This window comes from Typopeltis vanoorti, chromosome 3, assembly GCF_054136105.1.
Source record: "Typopeltis vanoorti isolate ZY-2024b chromosome 3, IOZ_Tvanoo_1.0, whole genome shotgun sequence".
Classification (NCBI taxonomy): Eukaryota; Metazoa; Arthropoda; class Arachnida; order Uropygi; family Thelyphonidae; genus Typopeltis; species Typopeltis vanoorti.
Genome location: NC_143551.1, coordinates 49,043,262 through 49,061,220, shown reverse-complemented (window position 1 = coordinate 49,061,220; position 17,959 = coordinate 49,043,262). Strand labels below are relative to the sequence as shown.

The 17,959-nt window shown below is 36.1% G+C and overlaps 1 protein-coding gene across 1 annotated transcript in view; it reads left to right on the top strand.

Annotated features, from left to right (window-relative positions):
* ninaC (STKc_myosinIII_N_like and MYSc_Myo21 domain-containing protein ninaC) overlaps positions 1–17,959 on the top strand; it is a 579,315-nt gene that overhangs the window by 87,047 nt on the left and 474,309 nt on the right. The window contains exon 5 of the mRNA XM_090415596.1: positions 6,464–6,540. Within this exon, the coding sequence (XP_090271722.1) occupies positions 6,464–6,540 (77 nt within the window). The remainder of the gene's footprint in view (positions 1–6,463; positions 6,541–17,959) is intronic.

Sequence of the window (17,959 nt, the reverse complement as noted above, 5' to 3'; positions counted from 1 at the left end):
CACCATTATCTTCACTCTGTGCATTCTTAGCAGACAATAATTGCTTCACATGTCCAGCACCAAACCCATTCAGATGCAATATGTCATTCATAAACGATTTCAGCTTTTCTTCCAATTCACTCCATAATTCATAAACCAAACACTTTTCGGCTTACAAAATTCAGCAATCTTATTATTATTATTGTTACGCGCCACCTTCAGGGAGTTCAAAGACTCATTGAGGGAGGGCAACTACTCTACAGCTCTCTATCTCCACTGTCAGTCCACCAACTACAATGAACTGCAATTACTATCATCATCTACACCAATGCTATCTACTTCCCCCACATCACCACAACCACAGTATTTTCACAGACAATCACAAACATCCATGTCCACAGTGGAATTCGAACCAGCAGCCTTTGGCTGGAGAGCAGATACGCTAACCACCCGGCCAACCAGACCGGTATCTTGCTATTAATCATTTCTGCTCTCCTTTTCAACTTACTTTTTATTTTAATTTATTTTTTTACCACTGTCAAGATGTTGGACCATTACAAAGTACAGGTTTTAGCAATTTACTTATCTATTAAAACAGTGACAGATGCATTGGTCAAGGGAGATACATATACTGTAATATATTTAGAGTTTGCAAAAGTATTTGATAGACTGCCACATGTAAAGATAGTTATTAAATGAAAATGAAAAAAATAAAGAGTTTAGTTATTAGATTTGTGCACTAGATAGTAGAATAATTAGCTATCTGATAGATATATGGAAGTTGTGTTAATGATATCTCTCATAATGAGTCTGTCGACTCCATGGAGGGTGCAATAATAATAATAAAAAATATTGGGATGTTAATGATATTTGGGAGAGCTTAAATGGGAATATTGATGATGCAAAGTTAAGGAGAATTATGAAGAGTTGAACAGGTGTTGTGACTATTGTTTCTTTTCAATTCATATTCTCATAAAATTTGTCATTAGGATCACTCTCATTTTTTACTTGCCCAACCAGTGAGACTAAGCATTTCATGATCATTGTCTTCTACATTTTCAGATCCATAATGTTCTATTAGCTATCCTGTTGTGTTTCTCATTCTCACACTAAATATCTTGGTATGAGCAAGATTCTGTATCACTCCATTTCTATTTCTCTTCATAATTCTCTTTAACTTTGCATCATCAATATCCCCATTTAAGCCTCTCCCAAATATCATTAACATCCTAATATTTTTTATTATTATTGCACCCCTCCAAGGAGTCGGTAGACTCATCTTGAGAGATATCATTAACACAACTTCCATATGCTTATCAACTTTTGTGTATATGCCAGCCTGGTTTGCAGAATGGTTAGCATTTCTTCTCTACAACCAACATTGGGTTCAAGTCCTATCATAGGCATGGATATATGTGATTGTCTGTAGATGATAGATTTTTGGTCTCTGGAGCAGGGCTTCCATAAAAAATGAATAAAAAAAAAATTACAAAAATGAATTTAAAAAATCAACTGTCCCATTAATTTCATTACCTGGTGTGTGAGGCCATCACCCTGCTTATTGGTGGTCTGTAGAAGTTCCATGTTTGGTCTCTGGAGCAGGGCTTCCATAAAAAATGAATAAAAAAAAATTACAAAAATGAATTTAAAAAATCAACTGTCCCATAGTGCTAATGTAGTATAGGTTTACAACCATTTGTGAGAGGAAGCCACATAAAAAAATTATTCTTACACATGATCTTTTTACAAATTCAATCAGTGCCATAAACACAGCATTTCCAATATTCCTTGTATTAGTATAGAACCATGATATTACTTGCAAAAATTCATAAATCATGCTTGTCTCATTACTCTCTTATGCTGTCTCACCAGTTCATAATTTGTTGACTTTCCCTTCTTCTTCTTATATATAACTGATTCTGCTATTTGAGGCTATTCCAGCTAGCATTTAATTTTTTTATTATTATTATTCCTGTTCTTGATTCTATTCCATATCTCCTATTCCATTCTGACTGTTCTCTTTTTTCGGCTCATTTAATTCACTTATTCCTTACTAATTCAACTATTTGAGCTAGCATTTTTTTTATTCCTGTTCTTAACTCTATTCCATATTAGCTATTCCATTCTGAGCATTCTTGTTTTTTTATTTATTTCATTCATATATTCCTTACTCTCATGTATTTTTTCTCTTTGCAGTGTCATGATCACTCTCTGTCTCTCTCTCTCTCTCTCGCTCTCTCTCTCTGTGTGTGTGTGTGTGTGTGTGTAACATATAATAAATTTATATAATTCATACAACAATGCATTACATTTTATTTTACATAAATAATTTTCTTCTTTCTTTAAAAAAAACAAACAAAATTCTCTCAGACCTGAGGAAATGTTTTAAAATATACTTAAGGTGACAAATATACATCTTCAAGGCCCACCTTTCCTAATTGGGTTGTGGGGGCAACAGCTGCAAGAGGAACTTCCAATGGTCACGATCCTCTGCCACCAAGCTCAGGTGTTCTTGTGGGATTCCCAAACGCGTCCACCCAAGGTTTTGGACATAATCTATCCAGCGAGTCCTTGGCCTTCCATGTGGCCTCCCACCCTCTGGCTTGTCAAAGAGGGCCTGCTGAGGGAGCCTCTCTTGTGGCATTCTGACTAGGTGCCCGTACCAACGTAACTGTGATCTCTCAACACGGAGAAGCAGCGGTTGAGTATTGAGGGTTTCCCGAATTGCAGAGCTTCTGACTCTGTTGAGTCTTGTCAGCCCCGCAACCCCTCGAAGGAACCTCATTTCAGCCGCTTGGATTCATGTCTGCATTCTTTTGGTCATTACCCAACTCTTGTGACTATAGGTGAGGATGGTGACATAGACTATATTGAAGACAGCCAGCTTTGCCTTCTGGCTTAACTCCCGTTTCAATACTACCGAACGGCCAAGCTCTCACAATATTGAGCTTGCTAAGCCAATTCGAATATCTAGCTCTACGTCCCATTTTCCATCATTCGTGAATATGGACCCAAATTATTTAACCTTCTCCACTTTCCTCATTGGGACTCCACTTACATGTAGAGTGCACTGGGATGGTGGTCTCATTCCACAAATCTTCTGATCCACTGATCTTAATTCTGGCATCTGCACAAACAGCTACAAACCTATTTAGGGTCCACTGGAGGTCATCTGTGGAAGAGATAAGCAGAACTAGGTCATCTGCAAAAAGCAGACGTCCAATGCTACATCTTCCAATTCTGACACACTCACTGCCTCAGCTGTGCCTGTCAGTCCAGTCCATAAATATTATGAAAAGGAGGGGTGACAGAACACATCCTTGGCAGAGGCCAACGGAGACTGTGAAAGGTTCAGACTTTGTGCTGTTTACCCTGACACAAAACTGGCATTCATATAGGGACTTGATGGCAGCTAATAGTTGGCCATCCACTCCATACTTCTGTACTACTTGCCAAAGCTTCTTTATCTTGAGGAACCCGGTCATATGCCTTCTCCAAGTCCACAAAACATGTGTAGACATTCTTGGCATATTCCCAAGATTTCTCAAAGACTTACCTTAAAGTGAAGATTTGGGTCAGTTGTGCTTCTACCAAGATGAAAGCCACATTGTTCTTCCAGTAACTTTGACTCAACTATGCTCCTGCACCGTCTTTCCAAGTACTTAGCATACACTTTCCCAGGCAGGCTGAGCAAAGAGATGCCACGATAGTTACTGCAATCCGTCTGGTCTCCCTTCTTAAAGACTGGTATTATTATGCAGTATGCTGAGGCATGAAAAGCTGCTGCTGAGGAAGTAAAGGCAGCAAAGCAGAAGGCTTGAGGAGTAAAGACAGCAAAGCAGAAGGCTTGAGGCAGTAAAGACAGCAAAGCAGAAGGCTTGGGAATCTTTTGGAGAAAGATTAGACTCATTCTATGCAAATGCAAACAAAGTATTCTGGCAGACCATCCGCCATTGGTGACAAATATTAATTTACAAAAATATTTCAGATGCTTTTCTTCCAGAAAGGAGGCATGTCAAGATTGGAAGTGGAATTTATACAGTTGCTCAGGGATAATTACCTGAAAGAAGTTATAGAAGAGACCAGGGGTTTCAGAGTATTGAATCTGGTAATAGCATCAGAAGATATATCCATAACCAAGGTAGACACTCTGCCTCCAGGAGAGAGTGACTATGCAACTCTCATTCTCAGCAGTTGCCAAAGATGTGAAATTCTCTGTCAAGAAAGAGTTCATATTGAACTACAAAACTGGTAATTATGACAGACTTACAAAGCACCTTGGAGCAGTGCCATGCCTTGAGAAGCTACAAGGAAAGAATGTCAATAGTGAATGGGAAGTGGTGAGAGATTGTTTAAGAGAAGTGGTATCAGGCTGCATGTCCAAAGTCAGGAGGATAAACCAAGTGGAGATTAATTGGATGAATAGGGATATAAAGCTAAAGCTCAAAAAAACACTGTGGAGGGAATGTAAAGAAAAATGTGATCAGCATACTCATGAACAAAAAATGCTGACTGTATGGCAAGAAAAGCCAAATCAGATTATGAAAGCAAGTTAGCTAAATAGTCAAAGTAAATACAAAATAAATTTTTTGCTGTGTAGCAAGTAAGAGGAAGATGATTATGGAAAGATGAGTTTAATCAATGCTGATGGCAGAAAAGTGACAGAGATTTAAAAAAAAAAAAAAAGAATTATTGAGTGATCATTTTGCAAGAGTGTATCATCCAGGTGGAGATTTTGCAGTTACTGATATGACAGAGATGCATATCAGACTTGAGGTGGATGAATAGGAGATGTTTGGCATATTGAAAAAATCAATGTGAATATAGCAGTGGAGCTGAATGGCATGTCAGCTTGTGTACTATGTGAATGTGCAAGAGAATTGGCATTGCCCTGATGAAGTTGTTCGATCTAAGTCTAAGCTCTGGCAGCATTCTAGGGAAGGGGGAAAGAGGGTAAGATAGTTCATTGCATAAAGTTATCTCCAAGACAGAGGTTGCAAACTACAGACCAGTTAATATATCAAGAGTGAGGAGTGGTTGTTAAAATACTGGAAAAGTTGGCTAAAAGTAAAACCCAACAGTGGGTGGATAGGGATGCGATACTATATGGGGGGGGATAACACGACTTTGTAAAGGGTAGGTCTTCTCTTAATAATTTATTCACATTTTATAATCAAGTGACAGTGGAATTAGATAAAAGAAATGGCTATATCATGATACTACTGGATTTTATGAAGGTATTTGACAGAATACCACATGGAAAACTATTACAAAAGTTGGAGAAAATTGGAATAGATGTGAAGCTAATAACATGGATGGAGATTGGCTGACAGACAGATACCAGAGAGTAGTATATGGTGGAGTGGAATCTAGGAAAATGAGTGACTAGTGGAGTACCTCAGAGTTTTGTCTTAGGACCAGTATTTAATTTGTATATCAGTGATATAGGGAAAGATTTAAGGTGGGGAAGGGGATATTCAGTTGTCTGCTGATGATACAAAACTGGGGAGGATAATAGTTGCTAAAGGTGATGTAGATATTCTGCAGGATGATTTAAATCAATTGCCAATTGATTCAATTGGCAATGTGGGAAATGCCAATGATTCAATTGGCAATGTGGGAAAAGGATAATGATTGTTATTTTAATGTTGCAAAATGTAAGGTTATGCACTTCAGGTACTTTGGGTATTGATGGTAATGGATTGCAGGAAACTGATGATGATAGGGACTTGAAGATAATGGTGGACAGAGTTGTAGTCAGAGAGCATATTGCAAAAGTTGGTAAAATAGCTGATAGGATTACTTGGATGTTGAAAAGCACACTAACAAATAAAGTTAGGGAAGTTAATATCTCTCTTTATAAGACTATGATTTGGCTACATCTTGACTACAGATTTGGTCATCACCTGTGTCTCTTGGAGACCAGGAGGTGGTAGAGAAAGTTCAGAGACATGTGAGTAAGCTGGTAGGAGATCTGTGGAATGCTTTCTGTGAACATAGATTGAAGGTTTGTGGGTTGCAAAGTTTAGTTAATAGGCAGAAAAGAGGGAACATGATAGAAACTTATAAGATATTAAAGGGATTTTATAAAATTGATGCAAAGGAAATTTTTCAATATATGACAAATACAGAACTAGAGGTCATCCATGGAAGTTGTGTAAGAGTGTGATTAGTAAGGGTGTACAGACTAGATTTTTTTGCATGGGGAGTGGATTGCAAAATTAGTTGGATTCCCTGATGGTGAATGAGTTTAAGGAGTGGTGTGATAGGTTTTGTCTGTAAAATATTTATTTTTGGTCTCCCATGACGAGTCTCTGGACTCCATGGAGATACCATATAATAATAATAATAATAATTGAATCAGCTTATTAAAAGATTAAATTCCATTTTATGGAGTGATTTTTGTAAGTTAAACAAATGACATTCCAGTTAATTTTGATTATTTGCTTCCAGTGAAATATTTTTATCGTTAATTTTTTTTCAGGTGTTTCATCACACTTAGCAGAGACAATGGGAAGAAGAAATACCTCAGTTGGCACACCATATTGGATGGCACCAGAAGTAAGCAGTAGCTAGGATATTTGCAATTAAAAAGATGTAAAAACTAGTTGACTTTTAATAATAATAAATATGTGTATATGCACACCATGTGGTTGACATTTTCTTATTGTAGCTTATAAAAGAGTCATGCATCAATTAAAGATCCATGGTATTCATACTTGCCTTTATTGTTTCATGCTAATTTCATGTATTACAGTATTAATCTTTTTTTACTTCACACAGAGTTAGAAGAATAAAAGTAATATAAGTGAATAATATTGTTTAATTTTTAAGGGATAACTATTTTAAGCATCATGTGATGGAAGTAACATGAGAGTTTAGAGTGTTGGATTTAATGATACCCACACAGGATGTCGTTATTAATGAGGTATCAACACTCACTGGTTGGTAACAGTGATTATGAGGGTACTAGTTCTGGGAGGTGGTCAAACAGGGGAAAAGGTTCCTGTCAAAAAGAGATATATGTGGAATTATATATCAAGCAAATAAATAAATAGAATAGGACTAAAATGGATGAATGAACTCAAGCAGGCAGTGTGGAAGAAAATGTTATGGAGGAGATATGAAACAGAATGTAATGATCAGATGCATGAGCATATAAAGTTCAGGCTGAAATGGTGACCATGGTAAAGAAAGAAAAAATACAGTATAAGGGGAGATTGACCAGTCAGGCCAAAGATAATTTGGAGAAGTGGTTCTGCTATGTGGCAAGCAAGGGGAAAAAAATTAAAATGACATCGGAAGTAGTTTGTGTACTTTAAGTAAAAGTACTTTATACTCTTACTCGAAACCGGTGTATAGTATTTTTCTTGTGTGTGCGATTAATGTTCGGCACCTTTCCAAAAAAGTTTTTTTTGAATAAAGTGTGAATAAAACGAACAAGAAATGAAAAACAAATGAAAACCGCTTTACAGTATAATGTTACCTACGGATTAGTCCTGCTTATACAAATTTTTTCAAGTTATATAAATTTTCAAAATAATATAAAATAGTAATATAAAGTTAAGAGATTTATTCAAATATTCTTTACATTAATTTTGCTAAAAGGGACTCGTCTGGTTTTCATTTTATTGAAATCCTGTCACAGTACATCAATGTTGATAGACTGAGCAATATTATTTTCTATTGAAATTAGTGCCAAACCATTTAGTTTTTCTTGACTCATGCTGATCGCAGGTAGTTCTTTATTAATTGTAATTTAGAAAATGTTCTCTCTCCCTTAGCAACTGAAACGGGCAATAAATTTTATCGCTTTGATAAAACACAATATGATGAATGGATGTTTCACAAAATTCACCATTATATTGTGTTTTATGAACGTGGATGTTTGGCAAAATTCAAAATCGTATCTTTGGAAAACAACCAATGCATGCTCTGGTTTTTTCGATTCTGTATTTTGCCAAGCATCCATCCATCATATTGTGTTTTATCAACGCGACTCTATAGTCGACAGCACACGGAGGCTGTTTTTTTGTCTAGTATCTGGATTTTAATCAGATCGGATGCATATGGCCTGGCCCTTACACGGAACTCAACAATTAATCATAAGTTGATTTATGATACATCAATAAATAAAGAACTATTTTAGGTATATTTTCGTAAATTTTAATAAAAATTACAGTCATATAATCAGGTCCAGGATACAATTTCAGAATTTATTTGTTCGTTTCCAGGAAGATCTGAAGGGGCCCGAACAGAAGTTGACGTCCATTCATAATTATATGTACCATTCTGTACCATTCATTGTTCTTTTAAACTCTTATCTCATATTTTTTGACATATTTTAGGAGCCTTTTCTTCTTCTGCGGCACCTGTGTATATTGCACCTCTAGCTTCTTCCTGAAGCACAGCTCCAGAAAGTATACTCTAGTACTTTGCGGGCCTGCTCTTACTTTATAAGAGTATGAAATACTCTTACTTAAAGTACACAAATCCAACAAAATCTTTCTGTAAGAGTGTACTTACATCCTTACAAAGTACTCCTACTCACAACCCCACAAAGTACTAGAGTATACTTTCTGGAGCTGTGCTTCAGGAAGAAGCTAGAGGTGCAGTTCAGTAAAAAAGGCACACTGCAAGTATTGCAAAGGCTACATATTGCATTGCTACTATGATAAGGAATACATTGACAAGTAGGGATAAGAAGGCATTGTACTATTGTATAAAGCACTGGTCGGACCACACATCGATTGCTGTGCTGATGTGCAAACATTAGAGAAGGTCCAAATAAAAGTGATCAATATCTGGATTCCAGAATATTGGTTATGGAGAGAAGTTGAGAGAATGTAAATTGTAGTGTTTGGCGGTATGATAGAGATATTTAAGTCAGTCAGGGGATTTTGCTGGATTTATACAGAGGGGGGAAAAAAGTAGAAAATGAGATGGGAAGAACATGAGGCCATTCTGGAATTTGTGTGAAGGTATGGAGAAGAAGGGTGTGAGGAGTAGATTTGTCACATGGGAATTGTGGGGTGTAACTCATTACCAGAATACACTGTGCGTGCTGGGAGTATAAGTTTAAATTTCGGTATGATAAATATGTTGTCAGTTAAGTGAATCCCCATGATGAGTTTGCTGGCTTCAAGGAGATGAAATAATAATAATAATAAAATTTATATTAATGCAGGTACAGTATGTGCAAGAATATAGATAGAGTCTAGCTGTTATTATTAGCATCACACTTCAATACAGTTACACTATCATGCAGCACTTGTTAAATCATGTCTTAAAACTGTAATGCATTCCATTCATTTCCACTCTCTCTATGCCAAAAATCTTCTCCTCACTCCACTATTCACACTCTCCTTATATATTTTCCAGAGTATATATCTTATCCTTCACTTCTGTCTCTCTCTCTCTCTCTCTCTCTCTCTCTCTATTCTATGAAAAATAAAATCTCTTCCACATTAATCTAGAAAAGAAACTCTTCAACTTATATGTTTTAATCATATTATCATTCTCCTCTCCACTGAGCTATACAAATATTCCCCCACCCCTTAACCTGTCATAATACCCAGCATTCTAGAGACACAGTTACTTTTCTCTGAACCCTTCTTAAAATATATTCATCCCCTTGAAAATCAGGTGCAAATTTTTATATGATAATCCATATATAGCCTGATCAAGTGTCACCATAACCTCTTTACTTCTATATGTATATATAATCCTCACTGCCATAATCTGTTCTAACAATTCTAATAATGTTTGTATCTGATGATGATGACAATAATAATAATAATTATTATTATTATTATCTTCAGACCTCCATGGAGTCAAAGACTCATCCAGCTCTATAAAAAACCTCTTCATCACTAATCTGATAAAAACTCCTTAACAACTTATACATCTCTATCATATCAACCCCTCCTCCTGTCTGCTAGCATCTACAATCAACTGCCTTCCAATACCTTCTCATCCTTTTGAAAATCAGGCAACCAAATTTGTGTGCAATAGTCCATATGTGGCCTAATCAAGGCTTTATATACAATGGAACTAGAAGCGCTTTACTTCTACTAGTCAGTATCCTCTGTATCATTGCCATAATTCATTGTGTTGTACTCACAATTTTAGCAATGTTTCCTCTAAATTTTATGTCCATATCCACCATAACACCCGATCTCTTATTTCTTCTACCTCTTCCAATATATCCACGCTATTTGTATATTCTACATCCCATATTTGTTTTCCAAATTTTAAAATCGTACATTTTGCAACTTTGAACTGGTAACTGCACTTCTGTGTTCTTCACTCAATCTATTCAAATCCACTTGTAAAGCACAACATCTGTTCCACTTTTCATAGTTCTTCTCAACTTTGCATCATCTGCAAACAACTGAATATCCCCATTCAAACCTCCTCAATATCATTATCACTATCAGTTAAACAGCATTGGAAAAACAGACCCTTGAGGCACACTACTAGTTACTTTCTTCTTCTTCTGAGATGTTGTTTCTCCATGCATAATTTGCTGATACCTATCAGAAGACTAGTCTCCAATCTAATGCAGTAATTTAATATCCAAGTTCTAGTTTAATTATCAACTTATCATGTGGCAATCTTCCAAAAGCCTTCGTAAGATCCTAATGTGTATCCAATCTCCCTTGTCCAATGCAGCTGTCATCTTATCACAATAAGTAAGCAGATTGCTAAAACATGACCTTCCTTTAGTGAAATCGTGCTGTCCATCAAAGATAACACTACTGTTGGTTAGCCGAATTCTGGATCCTGGTTCTCATTAAATAATAAAGCAACGCATAAAAACCACAGTGATATCTTTAATTAGTAAAAGGATAGATATTTCGTACAAAATTAATAGTACATCTTTAGTGTCTGTAACAGTAATAGAAATGGAATACAAGCAAAATGTTCGGTGGATCACCTATTAAAATGCAATTGTTACTGCGTGCTAGGAAATAATAGAAATAACAAATTTAATCTATTAAGTCCTTTCTCTTTTAGGCTTGCATGGTGATCCAAGTACATTTTTGAAAATTATGGAGACAACTACCGTGTTTGAGTAAAACTTTAATTTAATATAACTAAACTCTACATTCGACGTTTCGACCTTTATATCAAGGTCATCTTCTGGAGCATATGCACTATATACAGAGAACAAGCTACACTACAATCTATCTGGTTTGATAAAGTTACTGAGCAACCTTTACAACAATTGTTGGCCTGACCTCTAGTGAAAAAAAAAAAAAAAAATAAATAATAAAATAAAAAAATAGAATATACATCAACGCTAGAGTCCTATTATTAATATTATCTGTTGGTTATAGAATTATATTGGGCACAACAACGTCTATGTATGTATGTATGTATATGTGTATATATATGTATATATATATATATATATATATTTTTTTTTTTTTTAATGAAGAATTGAATGACTAGAACTGAGATTTAAGTAACAAGGTTTTAATATAAAAACACTACTAGTTTCGGCCTGTAACAGCCTTCATCAGGTGACATAAAAGAAAGAAAAAAAGAAAATACACTAAACACTGAAAGTTAAAAGACTATGAACAACATAGAGAGTCTCATAGAGATCCTTCGTAATCTGATTTCAGCACTTAATTCTTTGTACTACAGCCTCTTATTTAACTCCGTGCTGCCAATAAATTATTTCCTCATCTCTATTGTACTGTTGTGTCGGAAAAAAATGATGAGTCGCCTTTTTTTTCCCACCCAATATTAAGTTATCTCATAAGGAGTGGATAAGGACATGCTTATGCCTCCGGATGGGAAATGTACCGACTAATGTCCCATGAACATGTAAATATCCAAGTGTGTAAGCTCTGAACAGTGTTAAAATAACCCATTAGTTTAATAGAGAATAGTTGTAAATGAATTAGAATATAAAATCATGTATAAATTGCCAAGTAAATATGTATAAGCTAGACCATGTTTTAAGCCATGTAAAAACAGTCCGTGGCCACTGCGTCCAATCGGCAGTCGCCGTATGTGTGACGACACCGCTGAGTGAGGGAGCTGTTCTGAGGTATAAAGGTTTTGGCGGGGATTCGAATCGTTCTCTTGTCTCTCTAATCTCCTGTCTCTGGGTTTCGTCGGCACCTAGTTCCTGTTGGAGAGCTGTGTGGAGCTTGCCGCCACGTGTAGCAAGAATTCCCCCCTTGCTATGTATGCTATGTGGGCCAAGGCTGCAACTACAATGTATTCAGGTCCATAAGAAGAAAGAGCCACTGATGAAATCAATGTCAGTGTTCAAATCTATGTATGAGTGTTTATTGGTTCGTATGGAAACAAAGGAATAGCAAGGCTGCCATCAGTGAAGACACTGTAAGCAGACCAGAATATTCAGTTCAAGGCAAGAACGGTAAGCATAAGATTTTCTTATGTTAAATGTTCGATTAAAGTAACCGTGAGGTAAGGAAACATGCTATTTCTGTGTGGTGCTATAAGAACAGTCTATGATTTGGACACTTTTGTCTGCGGTTGAGAAGAAAGCATATTAGGCTCCAGGCGAACAGGATGCCGAGGCCTGGAATATTTGTGTGATTTAGGAACAGTAATATTATATGGTTGGAACGTAATTAAATGTTAGCTAAATATTTTGGAGGGAGGATTAAGTAAGAATAAGAAGTATTACTCTAGAGAAGTTCATGTCAGAATTATTGAGTTGTCTTGTGTATATATGCAATAATACATGTGTGATAATATTAGGTAACTTAGTTATAAGAGTCCGAGAATAGATGTACGTATAGAAGTGAGAAATTTATGTCAAATAAGGGACTATAACATAGAAGTTTTGGATGTGATTAACTAAGTAAAGGGAACCCAGACTCTTTTAAGATTAAGGATTTGATTAACATGTATACTTGTTTTTGTGCCATAATAAATGTGTTTCTTTATATATAATCAAATGAGTTTGTCATCCTTTCTGCAGATTGAGCTACCGTTTGAAAACTTACGTACCGTGCATTAAGGGGGAAACTAATAGTGGTATAAGAATCGGGACCACGACTGCATGTCTCATGATCCCTACATTTTCTTTAAGTATTCTTGGATAATGTATCAGAGTTTAGTTGCCGGCTGGCGCAGTCTTTAAAGAATACAAATTTGTCGGCAAACGAATATCTGATATTAAGTGATACAAATATAATTTATGTTAACTGTAAAGTTAAAGTAAAGGCAGTTAGAGATATAACAATAAGGCAGTCACATAGTCACACAGACAAACGATATAAAAAACAAGAACATAACAGTACTGTTCTCAGTGCCATTACTGTGCTGAGTGCTCCAATTGTACTCAGTCCCTAGTTCCCTAGTTCTAGTACTATGACTGATGACCGACTGCTACTCACTGCTCTTGGTTTCTCTCGCTTTCCGTTTATATATTTTCACTCCATTTTCCCGCCAAAACTTGTTCTCACCATCTAGCTCATATCAGTTCTATCTCACATTCCATAACTCATGCGCCACTATGCTCGCACTTTCTACTTTTAACTCCGTCTCCATGACAACAATTAGAGCAGTACATAAGCATAAGCATTACATAACATTATACCTTTACATACAGAAACTAAATAAAAGGATATTTTTCAATTCAAATAATATATAATTAAATATGATGAACACTAATTCTTCTACTATCAATATAGGAATAAATAAAATAATCGGAACGTTATTTTTATACAGAGTTCTTTCCATTATTAATACATATCCTAGATTAATTAATTAAATAAAAAAACTCAAAGGCAATTATATGAATAATAGTTTATAATAAGAGATTTACATTAATAATATCTACAAATGTAGCCTTTGATATGGTGGATTATATTGGATTCTGAAGGGAGTATTAATAATTTTAATTTCTTTTCATTCAGAATCCAACAGCAGGGAGGATAATTATATCTCTCTTGTTTTTTAAACTTTTAATAGCTTTGCGTTCTGTTGAAGTAATGTTATCTGCAGGTGGTTTTGTGTTATTGATAATAAAGATTGATTCAGTACGTAGAAGTTTTGCATCTTGTGGAGGGAGAAAAGAAGTAGCTTTTTCTATTTTTGTAAGTAGTGTCTCCTTTGGTATTAATTTTGGAGAAGGAATAAAGTTTAGACCTTTACTAAGGATGCTTTTTTCTACATCTGAAAGTATATAATAAGATTTGTTGATAACGACTTTGTCAATATTGATGTGTGGTTTTGGGAAGTTCCTATTATTTTGTAATCTTTTTAATGTTTCAAATTTACTTATAAGATTTACTTTGTTGTTATATTAGTAGTAGTGTTTTTATATTAAAACCTTGTTGCTTAAATCTCGGTTCTAGTCATTCAATTCTTCATAAAAATATGTGTGTTAACCGAGTTAATGATCATTCTTTCACACACACACACACACACACACACACACACACACACACACACACACACACACACACACACACACACACACACACACACATAACGTATATTTACAATATGATTATACATGTATATTCCAACCAGTTGGTATGGAAAGGTTTCTAATACTAGCTAGAGTTGGCTAGAGTCCTGATTTATGCTGGATCTTATGTATTAGGTAGGCTGAATGTGTGCCATCCAAATTCTTGGAATGTTCATGCCACCATTGTTGTTGATATTTGGGTGGTTTATCAGAATTTTGCAGGCTTCCTTAAATTTCCTTTCCTACCAGGTTTTTGTATGGTGTAAAGAGCAGGTGCTTTTCCAGTCGATTTGGTGTAAGGTGTTGAGCGCGTGATCTGAGAGGCCTGCTTCACCATAATGGTTATATTTAATGTGTCTCGTGTTCTTTCTTATGTATAGGGATTGTATGTCTTGTTTCACCAATGTATGGTAAGTTACAGGTGCAGTGGATGCAATAAACTCTAGGATATGCCAATGGGAGGAGAGGGTCCTTAGAGGAGTTGGATATGTTTTTAAGTTTAGTAGGTGGCTTAAAGGTGGCATTGAGGTTATAATGGTGTAGGATTCTGTTGATTTTTTCTGATAACCCTTTGATGTATGGGATGGCTATGGTTTTACTGTAATCTAGATTCTTTTTTGTTGATGTTTTATGGAGTATTTTATTGATGATGGTTTTTTAATAGCCATTATTTATGAATGTGTCCTTGATGATTTTTAGTTCTTGCTTCAGGGCTTGCTGGTTAGAGCAAATTGTTATGGCCCTGTTTTTATGGGTGTTAATGACTCCATATTTTTGTGATGGGTGGTGGTATGAATTAGCATGTATGTATTGATCTGTGTGTGTTGGTTTTCGGTAGACTGTGAAAGATAGACTGCCTGAGGGAAGACGTGTGACTAGTGTGTCTAGGAACGGGAGCGAGTTCTGATTTTCAATTTCGATGGTAAATTGTATGCGTTCATGTTGTTTGTTTAGGTGGCTAAGGAATATCTTTAGCGTTTGTTGCCCATGCGGCCAGATAGCGAACACATCGTCAACATATCTAAGCCATATTGTAGGTTTTAGAGTGGCGGAGTCAAGAGCCCTTTGCTCAAAAGTTTCCATGTAAAAGTTAGTGATTGGGGGGGGGGTAATAGTAGGGAGCCCATGGCTGTACCTTCTTTTTGTAGGTAAAATTTGTTTTGCCACATGAAGTAACCGGACAGTAGTACGTGGGCAAAGAGGGCCGTAATGTCGGGCGGAAATTTGTTCTGTAGTAAGAGAATTGTCATTGATGGGGACATTTGTGAAAAGGGCAGAAACGTCAAAACTGACTAATAAGTTGTCTTTGTCAAGTGTTATGTTTTTAATTTTGTTTATAAAGTGTTGTGTGTTCTTTATGTAGGAGGGGGAATGACCTACCAACTCCTTGTGTGTCGACGCTAATTTCTTGGATAAGTGGTAACTAGGGCTATTTATTCCTTCCACAATAGGTCGGAGCGGCGCATTTTGTTTGTGTATTTTCAGGACACCATATATTCTGGGGGAGTGGGCATACTGCCAGTGGTAGTTGTCCCTCGAATTTCAAGAAAATCATGCTTTGCTTCTTGATGATATCTTGTCATCCCAATCTATATAATAATAATAATAATAATATTGCCAGTTTAAATCACCTATAGTGATCAACTCTTTTCGTATTTGCTTGGCTAATTTGCTTATACATTTCATGGTTACTACACTCCACATTACCAGGTCTATAGCAATATCTGACTAGGTATTTCATTCTCTACACCTTCTATCTCACACCAGACTGCCTCAAATTTGCTGCTCTTATTTCCCCTTGCATCTCTTTCTTGCATGGGCATAACTCTTTTTCTGTCTTCAACAGCATTCCAACTCCTGTTTTTTACCTTTTCTATCTTCACAAAAAATATCATATGCTTCAATCCCCATTCTTGTGAGAATACAATCCTCATACAACCATGTCACACTCATTCTAATGGGTGGACGAATTTTGGGGTAGATGAACTCTATTAATGCAAGAATTTTGTTCCCCTTTATTCCGATATGTCTAGCATTCATATACAAATGTTCAGGTTCATTTCTGGATCTATAACAAGTTTCACTGATAACACTTATTAGTTGTGACTTCTCCATGCCTTCCTCATGCCATTCTCTCTCTCTCTTTCTCATTACCCATCCCAGTACTTTCCTCAAACTCAACGGTTTTCCCTACATCCCAACAGGCCATTCAATTCCTTTCTTGTCTACTCGCACTTTCACTTCTTCTTTGAGCATTGATTTACATACTGTGTTCCTCTGTCCACCCTGAGTTCCCTCCCCCATCCCTTGTCTGTCTTTCACACCTGTTCTCTCATTCTCTGCACTCATGCTACACACTTCTCTGTTCATAAGTACCACCTCAATCCCTCCTTCCTTATTCCTCTGCTCTTCCACCTAACTTGTTACTTGCTCAGATCCCATTCTCTGCCTTCCAGCATCAGCCTCTCCAGATGACTAACACCAAACTCATTCAAATGCAATCCATCACTATTATATAATTCCATTCCTCCTTCAAACTCATCCCACACATTCACAAACTGCCTCCTTTTTCTACACACATTTCTGATAACAAATTCATAATCCTTGCTTTCCATCTCATCTCATCACTGTCATAACTAGGCAACACACTCTGACTACCTTTCCTATCACAGTATTATCTTTTATTCATCTCAACAACCTCCTGTCATACATTCTCCTTGCTTTCAGTCAAGTCATTTTCCTCTGCTACCACTACTAACTCTTTTGCTTGCTTACTCCTTATATCCAATGCCTCAGTCACTCAACTCATTCTACCTCCCAGAAAACAAGCCTTTGTATCTTCTCATTCACCTCACCTCTAATAATCAGATTTTTATAAAAAGCTACTTGCGAGTCTTTCGTTACCTCTTTCATTTCAGTCTCACGTGCTTTTTCTTCATCAGGCCTACTCGTTATCTTGCCCTTACTTGCACTCTGCTTTCACCATCATTCTCACACACTTTCTTATGTCAGTTAAACTGCTTCCTTTTCCATCAGTTTCTCACACTTTTTTAACATTTGCACAATCTTCCTTGACATCCATTTTACTTACGTCATCATGTTCCCTACTCTGATTCAAACAAGCCTCATGGTCAATCATCATATCACACTTCTTGCATATCCACACTAACTCCTTTCTCTTATTCTACCTCTCAACATGAACATCTATAACATCTCCCCACACATGCATATTACACTCACAGCACTGAACCATTATTGAAAATTCCAAAGCATTCACTTTATTTGTTTTTCATGCCAACCTGTATAGTGATTTCCCTTTCAGTGCCATTTTGTTCCAAAGCACTAAACAAGAAAAAAGGAATTTAAATTAATACTGTCTAAAATATTTAAAATATCACATAACAGCACTCAATCTAATAATTACATAATATCATCACGCAATAAATATAAAATTAAGTTATCTTATTGCTACCTATGTGATGATCAGTGTATTACACTCACCACCTAGTGGTG